General features: G+C 46.0%; 1 protein-coding gene across 1 annotated transcript in view; it reads right to left on the minus strand.

Moving 5' to 3' along the window:
* The window catches only part of LOC143793612 (baculoviral IAP repeat-containing protein 1-like), a 119,010-nt gene that overhangs the window by 22,005 nt on the left and 76,412 nt on the right, over positions 1–20,593 (minus strand). The window contains exon 8 of the mRNA XM_077280677.1: positions 9,719–9,889. Coding sequence (XP_077136792.1) covers positions 9,719–9,889 — 171 coding nt within the window. The remainder of the gene's footprint in view (positions 1–9,718; positions 9,890–20,593) is intronic.

Raw genomic sequence — 20,593 nt, forward strand, 5'->3', positions numbered from 1 at the left:
AGGGACCACATCTCATTTGAAGTCATTTTGAGGGGTCTATATGATAGAAAATACCCAAGTGTGACACCATTCTAAAAACTGCACCCCTCAAGGTGCTCAAAACCACATTCAAGAAGTTTATTAACCCTTTAGGTGTTTCACAGGAATTTTTGGAATGTTTAAATAAAAATGAGCATTTAACTTTTTTTTCACACAAAATTTAATTCAGCTCCAATTTGTTTTATTTTGCCAAGGGTAACAGGAGAAAATAGACCCCAAAAGATGTTGTACAATTTGTCCTGAGTATGCCGATACCCCATATGTGGGGGTAAACCACTGTTTGGGCACATGACAGAGCTCGGAAGCGAAGGAGCACCATTTTACTTTTCAATGCAAAATTGACTGGAATTGAGATGGGACGCCATGTTGCGTTTGGAGAGCCCTTGATATGCCTAAACATTGAAACCCCCCACAAGTGACACCATTTTGGAAAGTAGACCCCCTAAGGAGCTTTTCTAGAGGTGTGGTGAGCACTTTGACTCACCAAGTGCTTCACAGAAGTTTATAATGCAGAACCGTAAAAATAAAAAATCATATTTATTCACAAAAATGATCTTTTTGCCCCCAATTTTTTATTTTCCCAAGGGTAAGAGAAGAAATTGGACCCCAAAAGTTGTTGTACAATTTGTCCTGAGTACGCTGATACCCCATATGTGGGGGTAAAGCACTGTTTGGGCGCATAGGAGAGCTCTGAAGGGAAGGAGCGCCGTTTGACTTTTCAATGCAAAATTGACAGGAATTGAGGTGGGATGCCATGTTGCGTTTGGAGAGCCACTAATGTGCCTAAACATTGAAAACCCCCACAAGTGACACCATTTTGGAAAGTAGACCCCCTAAGGAACTTATCTAGAGGTGTGGTGAGCACTTTGACCCACCAAGTGCTTCACAGAGGTTTATAATGCAGAACCGTAAAAATAAAAAATCATATTTTTTCACAAAAATCATATTTTCACCCCCAATTTTTTATTTTCCCAAGGGTAAGAGAAGAAATTGGGCCCCAAAAGTTGTTGTACAATTTGTCCTGAGTACGCTGATACCCCATATGTGGGGGTAAACCACAGTTTGGGCGCATGGGAGAGCTCGGAAGGGAAGGAGCGCCGTTTGACTTTTCACTGCAAAATTGACAGGAATTGAGATGGGACGCCATGTTGCGTTTGGAGAGCCACTGATGTGCATAAACATTGAAACCCCCTCACAAGTGACACCATTTTGGAAAGTAGACCCCCTAAGGAGCTTATCTAGAGGTGTAGTGAGCACTTTGACCCACTAACTGCTTCACAGAAGTTTATAATGCAGAGCCGTAAAAATAAAACAAACATTTTTTTCCCACAAAAATTATTTTTTAGCCCCCAGTTTTGTATTTTCCCGAGGGTAACAGGAGAAATTGGACCCCAAAAGTTGTTGTCCAATTTGTCCTGAGTACGCTGATACCCCATATGTGGGTGGGAACCACTGTTTGGGCGCATGGGAGGGCTCGGAAGGGATGGAGCGCCATTTTGAATGCAGACTTAGATGGAATGGTCTGCAGGCGTCACATTGCATTTGCAGAGCCCTAATGTACCTAAACAGTAGAAACCCCCCACAAGTGACACCATTTTGGAAAGTAGACCCCCTAAGCAACTCATCTAGATGTGTTGTGAGAGTTTTGAACCCTCAAGTGTTTCACTACAGTTTATAACGCATAGCCGTGAAAATAAAAAAATAAAAAAATTCCCCCCAAAATTATTTTTTAGCCCCCAGTTTTGTATTTTCCCAAGGGTAACAGGAAAAATTGGACCCCAAAAGTTGTTGTCCAATTTGTCTTGAGTACGCTGATACCCCATATGTGGGGGGGAACCACCGTTTGGGAGCATGGGAGGGCTCGGAAGGGAAGGAGCACCATTTGGAATGCAGACTTAGATGGAATGGTCTGCAGGCGTCACATTGCGTTTGCAGAGGCCCTAATGTACCTAAACAGTAGAAACCCCCCACACGTGACACCATTTTGGAAAGTAGACCCCCTAAGGAACTCATCTAGATGTGTTGTGAGAGCTTTAAACCCCCAATTGTTTCACTACAGTTTATAACGCAGAGCCATGCAAATAAAAAATATTTTTTTCCACAAAAATTATTTTTTAGCCCCCAGTTTTGTATTTTCCCGAGGGTAACAGGAGAAATTGGACCCCAAAAGTTGTTGTCCAATTTGTCCTGAGTACGCTGATACCCAATATGTGGGGGGGAACCACTGTTTGGGCGCATGGGAGGGCTCGGAAGGGATGGAGCGCCATTTTGAATGCAGACTTAGATGGAATGGTCTGCAGGCGTCACATTGCGTTTGGAGAGCCCTAATGTACCTAAACAGTAAAAAAAAAACACAAGTGACACCATTTTGGAAAGTAGACCCCCTAAGCAACTCATCTAGATGTGTTGTGAGAGTTTTGAACCCTCAAGTGTTTCACTACAGTTTATAACGCATAGCAGTGAAAATAAAAAAAAAAAAATTTCCACCCAAAATTATTTTTTAGCCCCCAGTTTTGTATTTTCCCAAGGGTAACAGGAGAAATTGGACCCCAAAAGTTGTTCTCCAATGTGTTCCGAGTACGCTGATACCCCATATGTTGGGGTAAACCCCTGTTTGGGTGCACGGGAGAGCTCGGAAGGGAAGGAGCACTGTTTTACTTTTTCAACGCAGAATTGGCTGAAATTGAGATCGGACGCCATGTCGCATTTGGAGAGCCCCTGATGTGCCTAAACAGTGGAAACTGTTGTGAATTTGGTTTTTGGGCTCCCCCGGTGGTCACTGGTGGTACTGGACTTGTGTGCTTCACTTTCTCTGTTCACCTGTTTCCATCAGGATATGGGAGTATCCTATTTAGCCTTGCTGCTCAGTTATTCTAGTGCCGGCCATCAATGTAACCAGAGCCTTTCTGTTGCATGTTCCTGCTTCTAGACTACTATCAGCTAAGTTGGACTCTTAGTCCTAAGTTTGTTTTGCATTTTTGTTCCAGTTCACAGTTATGTTATTTTTCTGTAGCTGGAAGCTCTTGTGGGCCGAAATTGCCACTCCGGTGTCATGAGTTGACACATGAGTCTTAAAGTAATTTCGGGATGGTATTTTAATAGGGTTTTCAGCTGACCGTGAAGTTCCCTATTGTATCTTCTTGCTATCTAGTAAGCGGACCTCGCTTTGCTGAACCTACCTTCATACTACGTATGTCTTTTCCTCTGAACTCACCGTCAATATATGTGGGGGGCTTCTGTCTCCTTTTTGGGGGAATTTCCCCAGAGGTAAGCCAGGTCTGTCTTTTCCTCTATTAGGGTTAGTTAGTCCTCCGGCTGGCGCTGGGCGTCTAGGGATAAAACGTAGGTACGTCACCCGGCCACTGTTAGTTGTGTGATAGGTTTAGCTCACGGTCAGCTCGAGATTCCATCACCCAAGAGCTGTTCTGTTATTTATGTTCTCTGACTTTCCCTTGCCATTGGGAACCATGACAGGAAACCCCCCAATTATAACTGAAACCCTAATCCAAACACACCCCTAACCCTAATCCCAACGGTAACCCTAACCACACCTCTAACCCAGAAACACCCCTAACCCTAATCCCAACCCTATTCCCAACCGTAGAAGTAATCCAAACCCTAACCCTAACTTTAGCCCCAACCCTAACCCTAACTTTAGCCCCAACCCTAACTGTAGCCTTAACCCTAACCCTAACCCTAGCCCCAACCCTAACCCTAGCCCCAACCCTAACCCTAGCCCCAACCCTAACCCTAGCCCCAACCCTATCCCTAGCCCCAACCCTAGCCCTAACCCTAGCCCCAACCCTAACCCTAGCCCCAACCATAACCCTAACCCTAGCCCTAACCCTAGCCCTAACCCTAATGGTAAAATGGAAATAAATACATTTTTTAAATTTTTTTATTTTTCCCTAACTAAGGGGGTGATGAAGGGGGGTTTGATTTACTTTTATAGCGGGTTTTTTAGCTGATTTTTATGATTGGCAGCCGTCACACACTGAAAGAAGCTTTTTAGTGCAAAAAATATTTTTTGCGTTACCACATTTTGAGAGCTATAATTTTTCCATATTTGAGTCCACAGAGTCATGTGAGGTCTTGTTTTTTGCGGAACGAGTTGACGTTTTTATTGGTAACATGCTCGGGCACGGGAGATTTTTTGATCGCTTTTTATTCCGATTTTTGTGAGGCAGAATGACCAAAAACCAGCTATTCATGAATTTCTTTTGGGGGAGGCGTTTATACCATTCCGCGTTTGGTAAAATTGATAAAGCAGTTTTATTCTTCGGGTCAGTACGATTACAGCGATACCTCATTTCTATCATTTTTTTAATGTTTTGGCGCTTTTATACGATAAAAACTATTTTATAGAAAAAATAATTATTTTGGCATCGCTTTATTCTGAGGACTATAACTTTTTTATTTTTTCGCTGATGATGCTGTATGGCAGGTCGTTTTTTGCGGGACAAGATGACGTTTGCAGCGGTACCATGGTTATTTATATCCGTCTTTTTGATCGCGTGTTATTCTACTTTTTGTTTGGTGGTATGAGAATAAAGCGTTGTTTTTTTGCCTCGTTTTTTTTTTTTTTTTTTTTACGGTGTTCACTGAAGGGGTTAACTAGTGATATAGTTTTATAGGTGGGGTCGTTACGGATGCGGCGATACTAAATATGTGTACTTTTATTGTTTGATTTTTTTATTTAGATAAAGGAATGTATTTATGGGAATAATATTTTTTTTTTTTTCTTTATTTAGGAATTATTTTTTTCTTTTTTTTTTTTTACACATGTGGGAATTTTTTTTTTTACTTTTTAACTTTGTCCCAGGGGGGGACATTACAGATCGTTGATCTGACAGTGTGCACAGCACTCTGTCAGATCACCGATCTCTCTTACAGCCGTGCAGGCTGCAGCTTTCATCTGCAGCCTGCACGGCACCCGGAAGTAATCCCTGCAGGACCCGGATGCAGCCCCGCGGCCATTTTGGATCCGGGGCCTGCAGGGATAGGAGGTAGGAGACCCTTGCAGCAACGCGATCACATCGCGTTGCTCCGGGGGTCTCAGGGAAGCAGGCAGGGAGCCCCCTCCCTGCGCGATGCTTCCCTGTACCGCCGGCACACCGCGATCATGTTTGATCGCGGTGTGCCGGGGTTAATGTGCCGGGGGTGGTCCGTGACTGCTCCTGGCACATAGTGCCGGATGTCAGCTGCGATAGGCAGCTGACACCCGGCCGCGATCGGCCGCGCTCCCCCCGTGAGCGCGGCCGATCATGCTGGACGTACTATTCCGTCCTTGGGAATTAGGGCCCACCCCACATGGACGGAATAGTACGTCCAATGGCAGAAAGGGGTTAATGGCTGTCCCAAGAATGCGCCATTTTGAGACAAGAATCCCAAAGGTACACTGAACTGTTCTTTGGGCGCTGGTCAGTCTGTAGTTATAAATCCTTTTAGTGTGGTTCAAGTCCCGACTGGAATATGGCTTCAGTAGGTTTTCACACATCTGAAAGGCCTCATCCCCAGCCATAACAAATGGCATCGGTGGGCCTTGAGTGTTGGGCAGAGGTCGTGGCAGGGGAAAATAAAATTTTTTGCCATACACACGTCAGCCCATATCAGAGTTCTTGAAAGTCTGTGAGTCATTGGCATGGCCAAAAGCTCCAATGTCCACGGCGATGAAGCGACAGCCTGCATCTGCTATTGCCATGAGCACAACAGAAAAATATTTTTTGAAGTTGAAGTACTCCAATCCAGTTCTGGTGGGTTTGATAATGCGGATGTGCTTTCTATCCACCGCTCCCAAACAGTTTTTCTGCAATTTCCATCCACATTTCTGTGGTGGGTAGGGGGATAAATTCATCTCGGAGAACATTCCACAAAGCCCAGCAAGTGTCCGCAACTATTCCAGACAATGTGGAAATTCCAAGCCGGTACTGAAAGTGGAGCGATGATAAGCTCTCTCCGGTAGCCAGAAATCTGAAATAAAATAAAAAAATATAATTACAATCAATTCTATTTATGGTGGTGTTTAGCTAAAGACATAAAGGAAAATAGAAATAATGCATGGCAGACCAACAATAATTATGACTGGCATTTGTTTAGAATTATTACGTACCTTAATGTAACCAGGAGACGTTCCTCTGCAGGAATCGCTCTACGGAGCTGGGTGTCCTGTCTCCGGATGGCTCCTTGGACACGACCAAGCAAATCCCGAAAAGACTCTTGAGTAGTGTTGAGCGATACCGTCCGATACTTGAAAGTATCGGTATCGGAAAGTATCGGCCGATACCGGCAAAGTATCGGATCCAATCCGATACCGATACCCGATACCAATACAAGTCAATGGGACTCAAGTATCGGACGGTATTCCGTCGCTGTCAACCAATCACAAGCCGGGAGGCTGGACACGCGCGCATTTTAAAATGCGCGCGAGTCCAGCCTCCCGTGACGTCCCGGCTTGTGATTGGTTGCGTCGCTGTCAACCAATCACAAGCCGGGAAGCCATTTTAAAATGCGCGCGTGTCCAGCCTCCCGGCTTGTGATTGGTTGACCGCGATGCAACCAATCACAAGCCGGGACGTCACGGGAGGCTGGACAAGCGCGCATTTTAAAATACGCGCGTGTCCAGCCTCCCGTGACGTCACGGCTTGTGATTGGTTGCGTCGCCCATGTGACTGCGATGCAACCAATCACAAAGCCGGGACGTAATTTTAAAATCCTTAAGGGCCTGAAATTACTTCACGGCTTGCTGTGATTGGTTGCGTCGCCCATGTGACTGCGACGCAACCAATCACAAAGCCAGGACGTAATTTTAAAATCCTTAAGGACCTGAAATTACGTCACGGCTTGCTGTGATTGGTTGCGTCGCCCATGTGACTGCGACGCAACCAATCACAAGCCGGGACTTCACGTAAAGGAAAGAAAAGCGCGAATTTTAAACAAAGAACGCTGCCGCTTCCCTCGGTAAGGTGCAGGCTGCGTCGGAGAGGTGAGTATAGCAATATTTTTTATTTTAATTCTCTTTTACACATTTTTACATTAATGTTGTTTCGATACCGATACCCGATACCACAAAAGTATCGGATCTCGGTATCGGAATTCCGATACCCGCAAGTATCGGCCGATACCCGATACTTGCGGTATCAGAATGCTCAACACTACTCTTGAGACATCCTGGTATATTCCGGGAATTTGTCCGGGTTGGCATTAAGCTCGCCATATAGCGTGTGGTAAGCTCCACGGCTCTCAGTTCAATAATGGGGTGTCTCCAAAAACGCCTACACCGTGTCCTTCTCTCTCTTTCTCTATTTCTTTGTTGCTCCCAAGCAAACGCACAGGCAAGAAACAGCTTGATACTTAAATCCAGGTTGAAATAAAAGCTATCCATGCAAAGTTCCATCATGACACAGGATACAGTAGCAAACTGTGAAGATTTCAGCAGTACAAGGGTCTATATAAAGATATCCCATAATACACGCCCACTGTAGTCCCATTGGCGGTGTCTGTTTATCTAGATTTTTCTCCTGTTAAATTTTCCACCGTGTGCACAGAAAATGCAAATGCATGCAAAACGCATGGAAAAGCGTGAAAACGCTGCCTTTTTTTTAACCGCATGCGTTACCTTATGTGTCTAAAAGATGCTGCGTTTGCACGCGTTAGTGCAGTGCTCCAGAGTCCTGGTCGTTGCAGTAATGTCGTTCTTCCACCAGGGGGAGTGATATTACGTCTGAAGGCAATAAAGGAGATCTCTTTACCAGGTATCACAAACCACACAACACACTTCACACTCCAGGCCGCCAGGGGGAGCTACGCTCCTATCTATTAGGGCACTCCTCAGTTAGGTAAAACTGGTGGTCTGGACAGAAAGTGAGGGAGAAGGAGAGAGAAGCTGGCTTGAGCAAGTTCCAGTCAGATCCAGACTGCGGTCTGAGGAGGACGAGGGTCCACAGAGCTGTGCCTGCCCCACGTGCGGCAGCATCCTAAGAAAGAGGCATTAGAAGAGAGGTGTATTGCAGAGGGTGAGAAACGAAGTCACAGCAAAAGGAGAGGAAACCAGAAGGAGTTCTGCCCTGTGAAAGGCTGCCTCCTTCTGAGGCGCAGGAACCCTGGTAGCCAGAACACCGAGGGAGTAAGGATGTCTATGCTTTACTTCAGAGACTGGCAGGATAGTTAATTCCACGTTAGCTGCCCGACCTTATACCCAGGAGGCACGGTGGCAACTTGTGGGGGCCGGGGCATGATAGAGTCCCTGTAAAAAGCCTCAGGCCATCAGTCATACGGGTTTGTGCTATCCTATCCATCAGGGGGACAGAGAGAAAGAGACTTAACATCCAGAATAGTTGTGAGGACCTTACCAAGAAGCTCAGCGGGGAGGTACTACAACACCCAGGCGCTAGAGGAAGGTTACTGATTTCCACCTGGATAAGGGGACTCTGGAGTTGCCTTCAGACCGGCCGGACTCTGCCTACCCTGTGGTCTGGTGCTCTGGACTGTGGACACTGAAGCCTTCAGTAAAGGTAAAGAGACTGCAACCTGGTGTCCTCGTTATTCACTGCGCCTCACACCATTCACCATCTATACTCTGGGAAGCCCTGGGGATACACTTCACCTGTGGGAAGGTATACCATCTAGCTGCCATCACATCACCCCAGCGGACCCCTAAGCAGCGTCGGTCATCCTGACCGAAGACCACAGGTGGCGTCACGAACATTATCCCTTTAAAGACCTTTCCCCCCATTTACAACGGACGTCCCTAGGGCCACGGACCGGGTCAGCCACCGTGACATCCCCACCGAGAACCGAAGGGCCCGGCTCCGAGTACCCCATAGCCCTCCATTTGCATGCAGCTTTTCGTGCGTTTGAGGTTGCGGATTAAGCGCTGCGGATTTTAATGCAAATGTGAAGCTAGCCTTAGCAATGCACTCTTTGGTTCAGCCTAAAGAGAGAACTGTGTGGACATACAGTATGTGAATGTGTTTAGTATGTACATCAAAACTATGGCGTTTATGGAATAAACTTGTAAATAAGCTTTAATTTATGCAGCTTATCCATTTGAGCAAAACATTCAGCGTGATTTCTAATATTTTTGCTTAGAGAATTTATTCTCTCTGTGTACAAGACTTAAAGGCTATGTAGACCATTGCAGATTTTTTTTATTGGTCTAGTACAGCATAAACCCTATATCTAGTTTTGCAGAAATCTTACAAATCTGTTAGAGCATCTGGTCCTGATAACTCTCTGTCCTCCCTTCCTTCGCTCAGTGTTGCTGATAGCAGGTAAACAAGTTTTACACCGATTTCCACAGCATGAAAATGGGGTAAAAAAATCTCAAGAAAGACCAGAAAATAGCATATAGTGAAGTATGAAAGCACACGAAAAAGAAACTGCAGCATTGAAGCAAGATAGAAAATGATGATAAATGAGCCTTGAGACATACAGACCTCACATTCAGCCTATATTACTAAGACGGACACTACCACAAGAGAAAAATCTGAAACGTTGGACAAACTGCAAGCTGAATATCATGAGGTTTGAAAATGAATAAAAGAATGAATATTGCAGAACAATTTTTTAAGTAAATGTAACCATTAATATATTTTTAGGCACCAAAAAGGCCGCTGTTCTTTTGTAATTATGATGAGCACAGTAGGACTGCATGGCTCATTTTCCAATCATAAATACTTACCAAATTTTATTGATCCAGTGCTAACACTAGTGCAACCAAAAGCAAGTTTTTTCATTTGCCTCAGTTTTTCAAATTCTGTTGGTATGTGGTCCAGCACCTCGTAGTTTTGCAGCAGATAGATAGTTACTTCTGATAAGTAAGAAAAATTGTGTATACCACGAATCAAATGCTCTAGAATCAAAGAAACATGAACATTAAGGAAAGAACTTTAAATAGACACTATCAAGTGGAATGGTCTCATGTTTACCTGTTTTTAATTAATAAAGAGACTGAATAAAAAAATAATTCATAGTTAATACGTAACACCCACAAACTTAAATGTTTTTTTTTCTGATTTTATGTGATTATACCATCACAGTGTAGCAAGTATTTGTGAAGTGTAAAGGAAATGACCCATGGTTTTCTAAATATTTTAAAAATGAAAATTGTGATGTGCATTTGAATGAATACCCTCAGTCCATACTTTGTATGACCACCCTTTGCTGCAATTACTGCTGCAAGTCTTAGGATATGTCTCTACCAAATTTGCACATCTAGAGGATGACATTCTACTCTACAAGCTAGTTCTAGCGCAGTGAGATTGGATAGAGAACGTCCCTGAACAGCAATTTTCAAGTTTTGTTACAGATTCTTCCCGCAAACCGCAGTACTAGTACGGCAGCACGATCGCGCGGTCTCACAGTGAGCACCGCGGCGATCGTGTGCGGGTGACAGCTGACACCCCGCAGCAATGTCCACAATCGGCGCTAGCGCCGATCGTAGGCAATTAACCCCTCTGATGCCGCTGTCAGTAGTGATAGCGACATAGAGGGGCATCGCGCAGGGATGGGGGCTCAGTGCGCTCTCCCACCAGAACAACGCGATGCGATCGCGTTGTTCCGGTGTTCTGGAAGGAGTCCCTGGATCCAAAATGGCCGCAGGGCTCCTTCCGGGTCCTTCACTGAGGTGGCTTGCCGGCGCCTGCCTCCTGCACTGCCTGTCAGATCGCTGATCTGACACAGTGCTATGCAAAGTGTCAGATCAGCGAAATGATGAAATATAGTGATGTCCCACCCTGGGACAATGTTAGAAAGTAAAAAAAAAAAATCCCCAAATAAAGAAAAAAAAAATAAATACATATTTTCCAATAAATCCATTTATTTATGTAAATAAAAAAAAAACAATACAAGTACACATATTTGGTATCGCCGCATCCGTAACGACCCGCTCTATTAAACTATCCCACTTGTTAACCCCTTCAGTGACCACCGCAAAAAATAAATACAAAACGAGGCAAAAAACAATGCTTTATCAACATACTGCCGAAAAAAAAAGTGCAATAAAATGTGATCAAAAAGACGGATATAAATAAACATGGTACTGCTGAAAACATCATCTTGTCCCGCAAACAAAAAGCTACCATACAGCGTCATCAGCAGAAAAATAAAAAAAAGTTATAGCTCTCAGAATAAAGTGATGCAAAAACAATTATTTTTTATATAAAATAGTTTTTATTGTATAAAAGCGCCAAAACATAAAAGAACATATAAATGAGGTGTCGCTGTAAGCGTGCTAACCCAAAGAATAAAGCTGCTTTATCAATTTTACCACACGTGGAATGGTATAAATGCCCCCCCCTAAAAGAAATTCAGGAATTGCTGGTTTTTGTTCATTCTGCCTCCCAAAAATCAGAATAAAAGCGATCGAAAAATGTAATGTGCCCGAAAATGGTGCCAATAAAATCGTCAACTCTATTTTTTGCAATAAAAAGCGTTGTTTAGTGTGTGACAGCTGCAAATCATAATAACCTGCTAAAAAACCCGCTGTAAAAGTAAATCAAACCCCCCTTCATTATCCCCTTAGTTAGGGAAAAATAATAAAATTAAGAAATGCATTTATTTTCATTTTCCCATTAGGGTTAGGGTTGGGGCTAATGATAGGGTTAGGGTTGGGGCTAAAGTTAGGGTTAGGGTTGGGGCTAAAGTTAGGGTTAGGGTTGGGGCTAAAGTTAGGGTTGGGGCTAAAGTTACGGTTAGGGTTGGGGCTAAAGTTAGGGTTTGGATTATGTTTATGGTTGGGGTTAGGGTTGGGATTAGGGTTAGGGGTGTGTCAGGGTTAGGGGTGTGGTTAGGGTTATGGTTGAGATTAGGGCTGGTATTAGGGTTAGGAAGGTGTGTTGGGGTTAGGGGTGTGGTCAGGGTTGGGATTAGGGTTAGGGTGTGTTTGGGTTAGGGGTGTGGTTAGGGTTATGGTTGGGATTAGGCTTAGGGGTGCGTTGGGGTTAGGGTTGGATTTAGAATTGGGGGGTTTCCACTGTTTAGACACATCAGGGGCTCTCCAAAGGTGACATGGCGTCCGATCTCAATTCCAGCCAATTCTGCTTTGAAAAAATAAAATAGTGCTCCTTCCCTTCCGAGCTCTGCCGTGCGCCCAAACAGTGGTTCCCCCCACATATGGGGTATCAGCGTACTCAGGACAAATTGCACAACAAGTTTTGGGGTCCAATTTGTCCTGTTACCCTTGGGAAAATAAAAAATTTGGGGCGAAAAGATCATTTTTGTGAAAAAAATATGATTTTTTTTACGGCTCTACATTATAAACTTCTGTGAAGCACTTGGATGTTGAAAGTGCTCACCACACATCTGGTTTAGTTCCTTAGGGGTCTACTTTCCAAAATGGTGTCACTTGTAGGGGGTTTCTACTGTTTAGGCACATCAGAGGCTCTCCAAACACGACATGGTGTCCGATCTAAATTCCAGCAAATTTTGCATTGAAAAGTAATATGGCGCTCCTTCCCTTCCGAGCTCTGCCATGTGCCCAAACAGTAGTTTACCCCCACATATGGGGTATCGGCGTAATCAGGACAAATTGTACCACGACTTTTGTGGTCCAATTTCTCCTGTTACCCTTGGTAAAATAAAACAAATTGGATCTGAAGTAAAAATTTTGTGAAAAAAAAGTTAAATGTTCAATTTTTTTAAACATTCCAAAAATTCCTGTGAAGCACCTGGAGGGTTGATAAACTTCTTGAATGTGGTTTTGAGTACCTTGAAGGGTGCAGTTTTTAGAATGGTGTAACTTTTGGGCATTTTCTGTCATATAGGCTCCTCAAAGTCACTTCAAGTGTGAGGTGGTCCCTAAAAAAAATGGTTTTGCAAATTTTGTTGTAAAAATGAGAAAATCGCTGGTCAACTTTTAACCCTTATAACTTCCTAACAAAAAAAAAATTATGTTTCCAAAATTGTGCTAATGTAAAGCAGGCATGTGGGTAATGTTATTTATTAACTATTTTGTATGATATGACTCTCTAATTTAAGGGCATAAAAGCTAAAAGTTAAAAAATTGCAAAATGTTCTAAATTTTGCCAAATTTCCGTTTCACAAATAAACGCAAGTCATATTGAAGAAATTTTGCCACTATCATAAAGTACAATATGTCACGAGAAAACAGTCTCAGAATCACCAGGATCCGTTGAAGTGTTTCAGAGTTATGACCTCATAAAGTGATAGTGGTCAGAATTGAAAAAAATGGCCTGGTCAGGAAGTAGAAAACAGGCTTCAGGGTGAAGGGGTTAATGGGACTTCGGCCTGAGCTGTGGCTGGGTCATTCACACACAGGAATATGCTTTGATCTAAACCATCCATTGTAGCTCTGGTAGTTTAGGGTCGGTGACTTGATAGAAAGTTAACCTACATCCAAATTTCAAGTCATTTTCAGCCGTTAGCAGTTTTTCCTCTAGGATTACCCTGCATGTAGCTCCATCCATCATCCTAGCAATTCTGGCCATCTTCCCTGACCCTGCTGAAGAAAAGCATCCCTACAGCAAAATGCTGCCACCACAGTGGTCATGATGTTTTCAGGGTGATGTGCAGTGTTAGATTTCCACAACATAGAGGTTTGCATTTAGCCCAAAAAGTTTTACTTTGGTCTTATCTAACCAAAGTATTTTATTCCGCACGCCATGAAGGGGACACAACTAAGATGTTTAAGAAGGAAGAAGTATGTGGAAGAATACTTTTTCAATGCACTGTGTAATTAATTGAAAAAATCAAAAAGATCTCTTTCGTCAGCATAACTTTTTTTTACACTTTTGCAAGTTCCACCTCTGAAGTAACACAGCCATGTTCTGACAGCTCTAATCATGCTGTCTTTACAGTCCAACAATGTCCCACAATGTCCTAAATCAGAAATTTAAGCCATGAGATCCCACTAGTTGGCTTCAGTAGTTGTCATGAGTAGTGATAAGCGAGTGTACTCCTTGCTCGGGTCTTCCCGAGCACACTCGGGTGACCTCCGAGTATTTATGACTGCTCGGAGATTTAGTTTTCATTGCGGCAGCTGAATGATTTGCAGCTACTAGTCAGGCTAAGTACATGTGGGGGTTGCCTGGTTGCTAGGGAATCCCCACGTGTAATCAAGCAGGGGAAATGTAAGTGCTGATAATGTTGCACGTAGATGACGAGGACGTGGGGCAGGTGTGACTGTGCCTGTTGCTGGAGCACATACAACACGCCCATCCCCGACACATAGCTTCCTGTCCCACTTTGCAGGGAGGCACCACTTCTCGGACACCACTTCTGAAGCCACACCAGTGTGAACAGGTTGTCGGATGGATAGCAGATAATGCTTCCAGCATGCTTGCTAGCACCACTCAGTCTTGCACACGGTCCAGTCTCACCACCCAAGAGTCTAGATCACTTAATCCTCACCCTGATCCTCCTTCCTCCCACCATGTCGATTCCCAGGAGACCAGTGATCCCACAGTAGGACACTCTTTACATCATCATTTTTTGATTGCGGCCTCTCACCCTGTATGTTCGAAGAGGGACAGGAGAACATGCTGTTTAGTGATGCACAAAACTTAGAGCAGCCACAGTCACAAGAAGACGACGGTGGGTAACGACAAATTTTGGTAGATGATGATGAGACATATTTGCCGATAATTCAGGTTGTTGTTAAGTCACCAAGTCAAAAGGACCACAGTGCGGCAGTGGAAGACGAGGTGGTGGATGATGAAGCCACTGACCCAACCTTGGAAGCTGGCATGCAGAGCAAGGCCAGCAGCTCTGAAAGTGAGGGAACATCAGCACCAAAACAAGTAGGAAAAGGCAGTGTGGTGACCAGAGGGAAAAGGCAGGCAACTGTTCCACAGAGCACTTGTGAATTTCATCACAATCAAAGAGTTAGGTGTTTCCCAGTCCAGGTCTTTTTAAAAAAGAGTTCTGAGCAAAAAAAATGGTAATTTGCAATCTGTGCCATGACAAGATCAGCAGGGGCATGGCCACCAAGAGCCACCACCAGCAGGAAAAAGCACATGTCATCTAAGCACCTGACTTGGTGGACCAAATGCCTGGGTCCACAATTGTGGACACCACTGCCTCTTCTCCTGTGCTAGGTGCTTTCCAATCCCCTGTCCATGACACTGGCAAAGATGCCTCCCTCCCTGCCTCTGTCCTTGCACATTGTGAGGTACGATCGTCAGGCACTTCCAAATCCTTGTCCCAGAATAGCTTTGAGCTGTTCCTACCTCAGGCCTAGGAACAAAATGGAGAAAGTTCCCAGTCACCCACCTACAGGCCAAAATGTTAAACGGGCATATTTTCAGGATAAAAAAAAAGAGAATGTCCAGCTTCACCGAATCCGTAAAAAAGAGTTTTCTTTATTCACTTTATTCGCATTTCTGGAGACTAAGCTCTCTTAATCAAGTTGATTAAGGGAGCTTAGTCTCCAGAAACGCGTTGAGATTCTTATCCATATGGTTCGTGCTGAAGTCTGTATCCTCTATGTTTAAAGTTTGTGAATAAAGAGAACTCTTTTTTATGGATTCGGTGAAGCTGGACATTCTCTTCTTTTTTGGCCTTTATACGCTTGGACACAGCGGGTCCGTGCTCCCAAAGATTGGTTTATGTATCACGGGTGAGCTGGTTTATATTCCTTCTTTCCATATTTTCAGGATGCTTGCAGTAGAAATATTGCCGTTTAGGCTTGTAGACAAAGAGGATGTCCGCCGACTCGTGGAGGCAGCCGTCCATTGGTACTCATTCCCCAGCAGCCACTATTTCTCCTGGTGTGGCATCCCCGCCTTGTACAGGATGTGTCCAGGAACATCACCCATGCCCTTACCAATGTGGTTACTGGGATGGTCCACTTAATGACTGACACATGAACAAGCGCTTGTGGACATGGATGCTACATTTCCGTGAAGGCACATGGGGTAAATATTGCGGAGGCCTGGGCTGAGTACCACCCTGGCACAGCACATGTACTACTGATGCTGAGGTTTGATGGACCTACTTCTATCAGGGTTCCCTCCACCTCTTACACCAGTTCCTGAACTCCCTTATGCTCCTCCTCATGCTCCATCTCTCATCTGTTTTCTCAGAGCATGTGGAGCGCCCCCACACCGCCGCAGGGCCGAGGGGGTACCCGGAGCCGGGCCTCTGGGATCTCAGTCCTGGGGTTGTCACGGTGGCTAGACCCGGTCCGTGGCCCTGTCTGTCAGTGGGGGACGTCCGGTGCAATAAGTGGTGTTGTAACGGTGCAGTCGTGGGGTGCAGGTCGCGGTAAATAACGAGGACACCAGGTTGCAGTCTCTTTACCTCTTTACTGAAGATCTCTGGGTCCTCAGTCCAGAATACGGTTCACCAGGCTGCGCAAGTCCGGCCGGTCCAATGGCACCTCCAGAGTTCTCTTCACAGGTGGAAATCGGTGCCTTCCTTCTTAGCGCTATGTGTTGTAGTCCTTCCCTGCTATGCTTACGGAAAGTACCCCACAACTGTTGTGTCTGTTTCTTAAGTTCCCTCACAACAACTCGATTAACTGATCTTCTGCTAATCATCCGTCCCTTCCTGATGTCACAGTTAGAACGGCACCCGTTTGTCGGGTAGGCCTGGAGTTCTTCCGGGACCCTAGAGTCGCCCCTCTCCCGCAATTGCCTCCCAAGACTTCATAGGTGATTTAGGTGAGACAGCCCACCTGAGACTGACTGCCCTGCCGCTGTTTGGAGTATTGCTTGAAGCTGAATGTTATTCCACTCCCTCGGCGTTCCGGCCACCGGTAATGCGCCTCAGTAGGGTGTTGCTCCGGTCTTACAGCATGACCCCTACTGGTATTCTCCTATTGCTTGATCTCGTTTCTGACTCAGCACAATCTATCTCGCTTCTAGTCCTTTCTTGGGTCCCGCCGCTTCCCGGAGCTGGCGCGGACCCGTTACGTTCTTTTCAATGCCAAGCCTCTGTCAGGATCCCACCCCTGACAGACACCCTACTGTCTCTTCCTCCACAACACCCTCTGCCACCAGGTGTTGCTTCGTCCAATCCAGTCAGCTTTCTGATCTAACTTCCTGCCTGACCCCCAGTTTACCCACTATGGTGGGGAGTGGCCTAATGAATAGAACCCTTAGCTCCCCCCGGAGGCCCAGCTGTGAAATGTATTGGTGTCTGTGATACCTGATCAGATGAACTCCTTCAGTGCCATCGGACGCACCGTAGCTCCCCTTAGTGGCGGAGCCACAGTACTGCAACGACCAGGACTCTGGGGCGCTGCACTCCCCCCTGGTTAAACACAGTACTCCGGGACTGGGAAGAAAACAACAATACAAGTTTAGCAAAAAGACATACAGTTTGATTGAGTGCAATAACAATAAGTATACTTGAACAAGCTTCCCTTTATGGGAGGTGAGGACACTTGAACGTTACAAACATGGTTAACATTATAAATTACAGGCCATAAATAACTCCTGTTACCCAACCGGGTATTCTACTAAGTGCAAAATTGTTGGACAATAATTTAACATCGCCTTTAAGGACATACACTCTTAGTCCACTAAAGACCTTCCTATAATCACATTATAAGGTATTTTAACTTTTTCATTCTCCTTCTTTAAATCTGCAGGACCGCCTGTCCTATCGGCACCAGACCTACTGCCTCTCCTTTCAGTTACAGGACCGCCCCGTTCAGCCAGGGCCTACTGCCTTTTCAACTACTATACACAGTATAGAACATAACATTGCTTTCAGTTTAAGAGCACTGAGTCATCTCTACTTGACTCCTATCAGGACTCAGGGTTTACCTTCTATCCTAACTTTCTATCAGCATTATCAAAACATTTTCTATCAAACATTAAGCCTTCTCATTATCTTTCTTCCTTTCATGCATGCTGGACACCACGTCTATCCCTACGGGTCCACTGCATCCTTCTTCTATCTTTCACCTTTTACTTCTCAGGGTACATCATCAGTATTTCTTCACATTTAACTAATTAAACACATATAACTGTCTCGTACAAACATTATCATCACTTTTCTCTCATCAACATTATTGCTACTTGTCTTAAGCAATATCGGCAAATGAACATCCCCTTTAAGAGGGGACCAAGTCTCTGCGGGGTAGCGTATCTTCTCAAGCTACCAGTCCATACTCAGCAAAGGTTCCAGTACGGTATCTTCGCAAAGAGTCTTTCTTTAAGTAAAACCAGTAGGGAGCGCCTTTAATAAGGTGCAAACTATGTACAAGAAGTTCGGATCATGCACTGTTCATGATTTCAGCAGTTCTGTAAACTTTGTGCAAAAACTTGGAAAACAAACAAGAAAACAAAACAATAGGGATCCCAGGTCCATAGAAGGATCCCCTTAAAAGTTAACCCTGAACGGGTTTTGGCAGCAACATAGAAGCAATAAAACAGTAACTATATACATACTCATGGTATCGAGGTTTATCTTCATAGTAAATCACAAGACATCAGCCGAAAGTGGGCACCTTCCGACTGTGCAGACTTTGATCCTAAGTCAGCAGCTGATGCCGCACCAGTATCACCAATGGATTTCCCTGGTGCAGTCAGACCACCCGATGTCTGGACCCGAAGGCGGACTCTAGCCGCCAGCTCCGTCGCTGCAATGAGACGTACGGCGGAAATGTTGGTAAGATCCGTTACATCTGGTTCCATCATGGTTGAAGTACCAGACGACGCTCCCCCAAGCTCACAACGGCGCACGTTCCGGGCATACCACCCGTATGCATTCCGATGACGGGTGTAATTCACCGGATCTCCCCTTTGTAGCGGATCACCACTTCGGCCACAGCAGGGCGCCCTCACGTTGCAGCTGGCAACGAAGACGTCCGTTGGCAGTCCCGGTTCCTGTATGGAGCCCCATCCTTTCTTCGGGTGGAAGGCCAATACAGTGCCCCGCCTCACCATGTCCCGGTCATCACATGCAGGAGGTGGTTGTCGTACCCTCGGTGGGGCAGTCAGCTCTGCCTCTTTCTGCCTTTTCCAATGTAGGATCAAGCATTGTTTGTATTGCTCCCAGGTAAGCACAGCAAGGGTGAATCCTTCTTCCCGAACCCCATCTGGCCCAACCCGGGGGGTGTCCCACTGGAGGGTCACCCCGTCTGGGCCTACGTCTACGGGTTCCCCCATCCTGGTCGGCAGCGGCGGCACCAGCTTCCCCATTGCATCGGGGGGTAATACCACTAGCTCTGCCGATAGTAGACGGCTTTTACTGGGGTGAGGACCGGTCGCGGGAGCGGGATCGAGCAGGGGAGCAGGGGCGTCTCCCATACCTGCGCCTGATGTGGTTCCACCGATGTCGGTCCGGTCCATTAACAAGAACGCTGGAGTCGGCCGCAGCCCGGACCGCGGCTCCTCCAATGGGGTCCCCGGATGCGGCTCCGCCCACCATGGTTCCTCCTCTGCTGGCTCCGAGGACGGGATGGGTAAGCTCAGCTCCGCGGCCGGTTCCAAAGAATTCAGATCTTTCCGCTGCAGTGGACATAGGTCCGCCTCTGGTGAAGGAGGGCAAGCCGGAATCGCTTCTTCCTCGTTCAGGTACTTGCTGCTCGTCATCGCTGCCTGATAGTCGGTGGCAGTGCATGCACCTGACTCCGCCATTTCTCCAGGGCCGGACTTCTCCATCTCCTGCTTCCCGCCGTTGCAAATCAGGGGGTGGTCTTGTACTCCGAGGCAGGTCATCGCTTTGCAGCCAGAAACACAGGGGGCGGTAGCCATTTCTCGCGCCACTCTGATAGTCTCCTCCCATGGCACGCCCTCCTTCTTCTCTGGCGTAGCAATGGCGGTGGCTTTTGGCGGGAACTTCTCTTGGTCAATGGCAATACACAGTCTCTCAATAAAGTACAGTCCAAGCACAACAAATTACAGTTCCTAGGCACACATGACCTGATTCTTCAGGCTTAAGTAGATCCTGTTCGTGACGCCAAGTTGGAGCGCCCCCACACCGCCGCAGGGCCGAGGGGGTACCCGGAGCCGGGCCTCTGGGATCTCAGTCCTGGGGTTGTCACGGTGGCTAGACCCGGTCCGTGGCCCTGTCTGTCAGTGGGGGACGTCCAGTGCAATAAGTGGTGTTGTAACGGTGCAGTCGTGGGGTGCAGGTCGCGGTAAATAACGAGGACACCAGGTTGCAGTCTCTTTACCTCTTTACTGAAGATCTCTGGGTCCTCAGTCCAGAATACGGTTCACCAGGCTGCGCAAGTCCGGCCGGTCCAATGGCACCTCCAGAGTTCTCTTCACAGGTGGAAATCGGTGCCTTCCTTCTTAGCGCTATGTGTTGTAGTCCTTCCCTGCTATGCTTACGGAAAGTACCCCACAACTGTTGTGTCTGTTTCTTAAGTTCCCTCACAACAACTCGATTAACTGATCTTCTGCTAATCATCCGTCCCTTCCTGATGTCACAGTTAGAACGGCACCCGTTTGTCGGGTAGGCCTGGAGTTCTTCCGGGACCCTAGAGTCGCCCCTCTCCCGCAATTGCCTCCCAAGACTTCATAGGTGATTTAGGTGAGACAGCCCGCCTGAGACTGACTGCCCTGCCGCTGTTTGGAGTATTGCTTGAAGCTGAATGTTATTCCACTCCCTCGGCGTTCCGGCCACCGGTAATGCGCCT

This window comes from Ranitomeya variabilis, chromosome 1, assembly GCF_051348905.1.
Source record: "Ranitomeya variabilis isolate aRanVar5 chromosome 1, aRanVar5.hap1, whole genome shotgun sequence".
NCBI lineage: Eukaryota > Metazoa > Chordata > Amphibia > Anura > Dendrobatidae > Ranitomeya > Ranitomeya variabilis.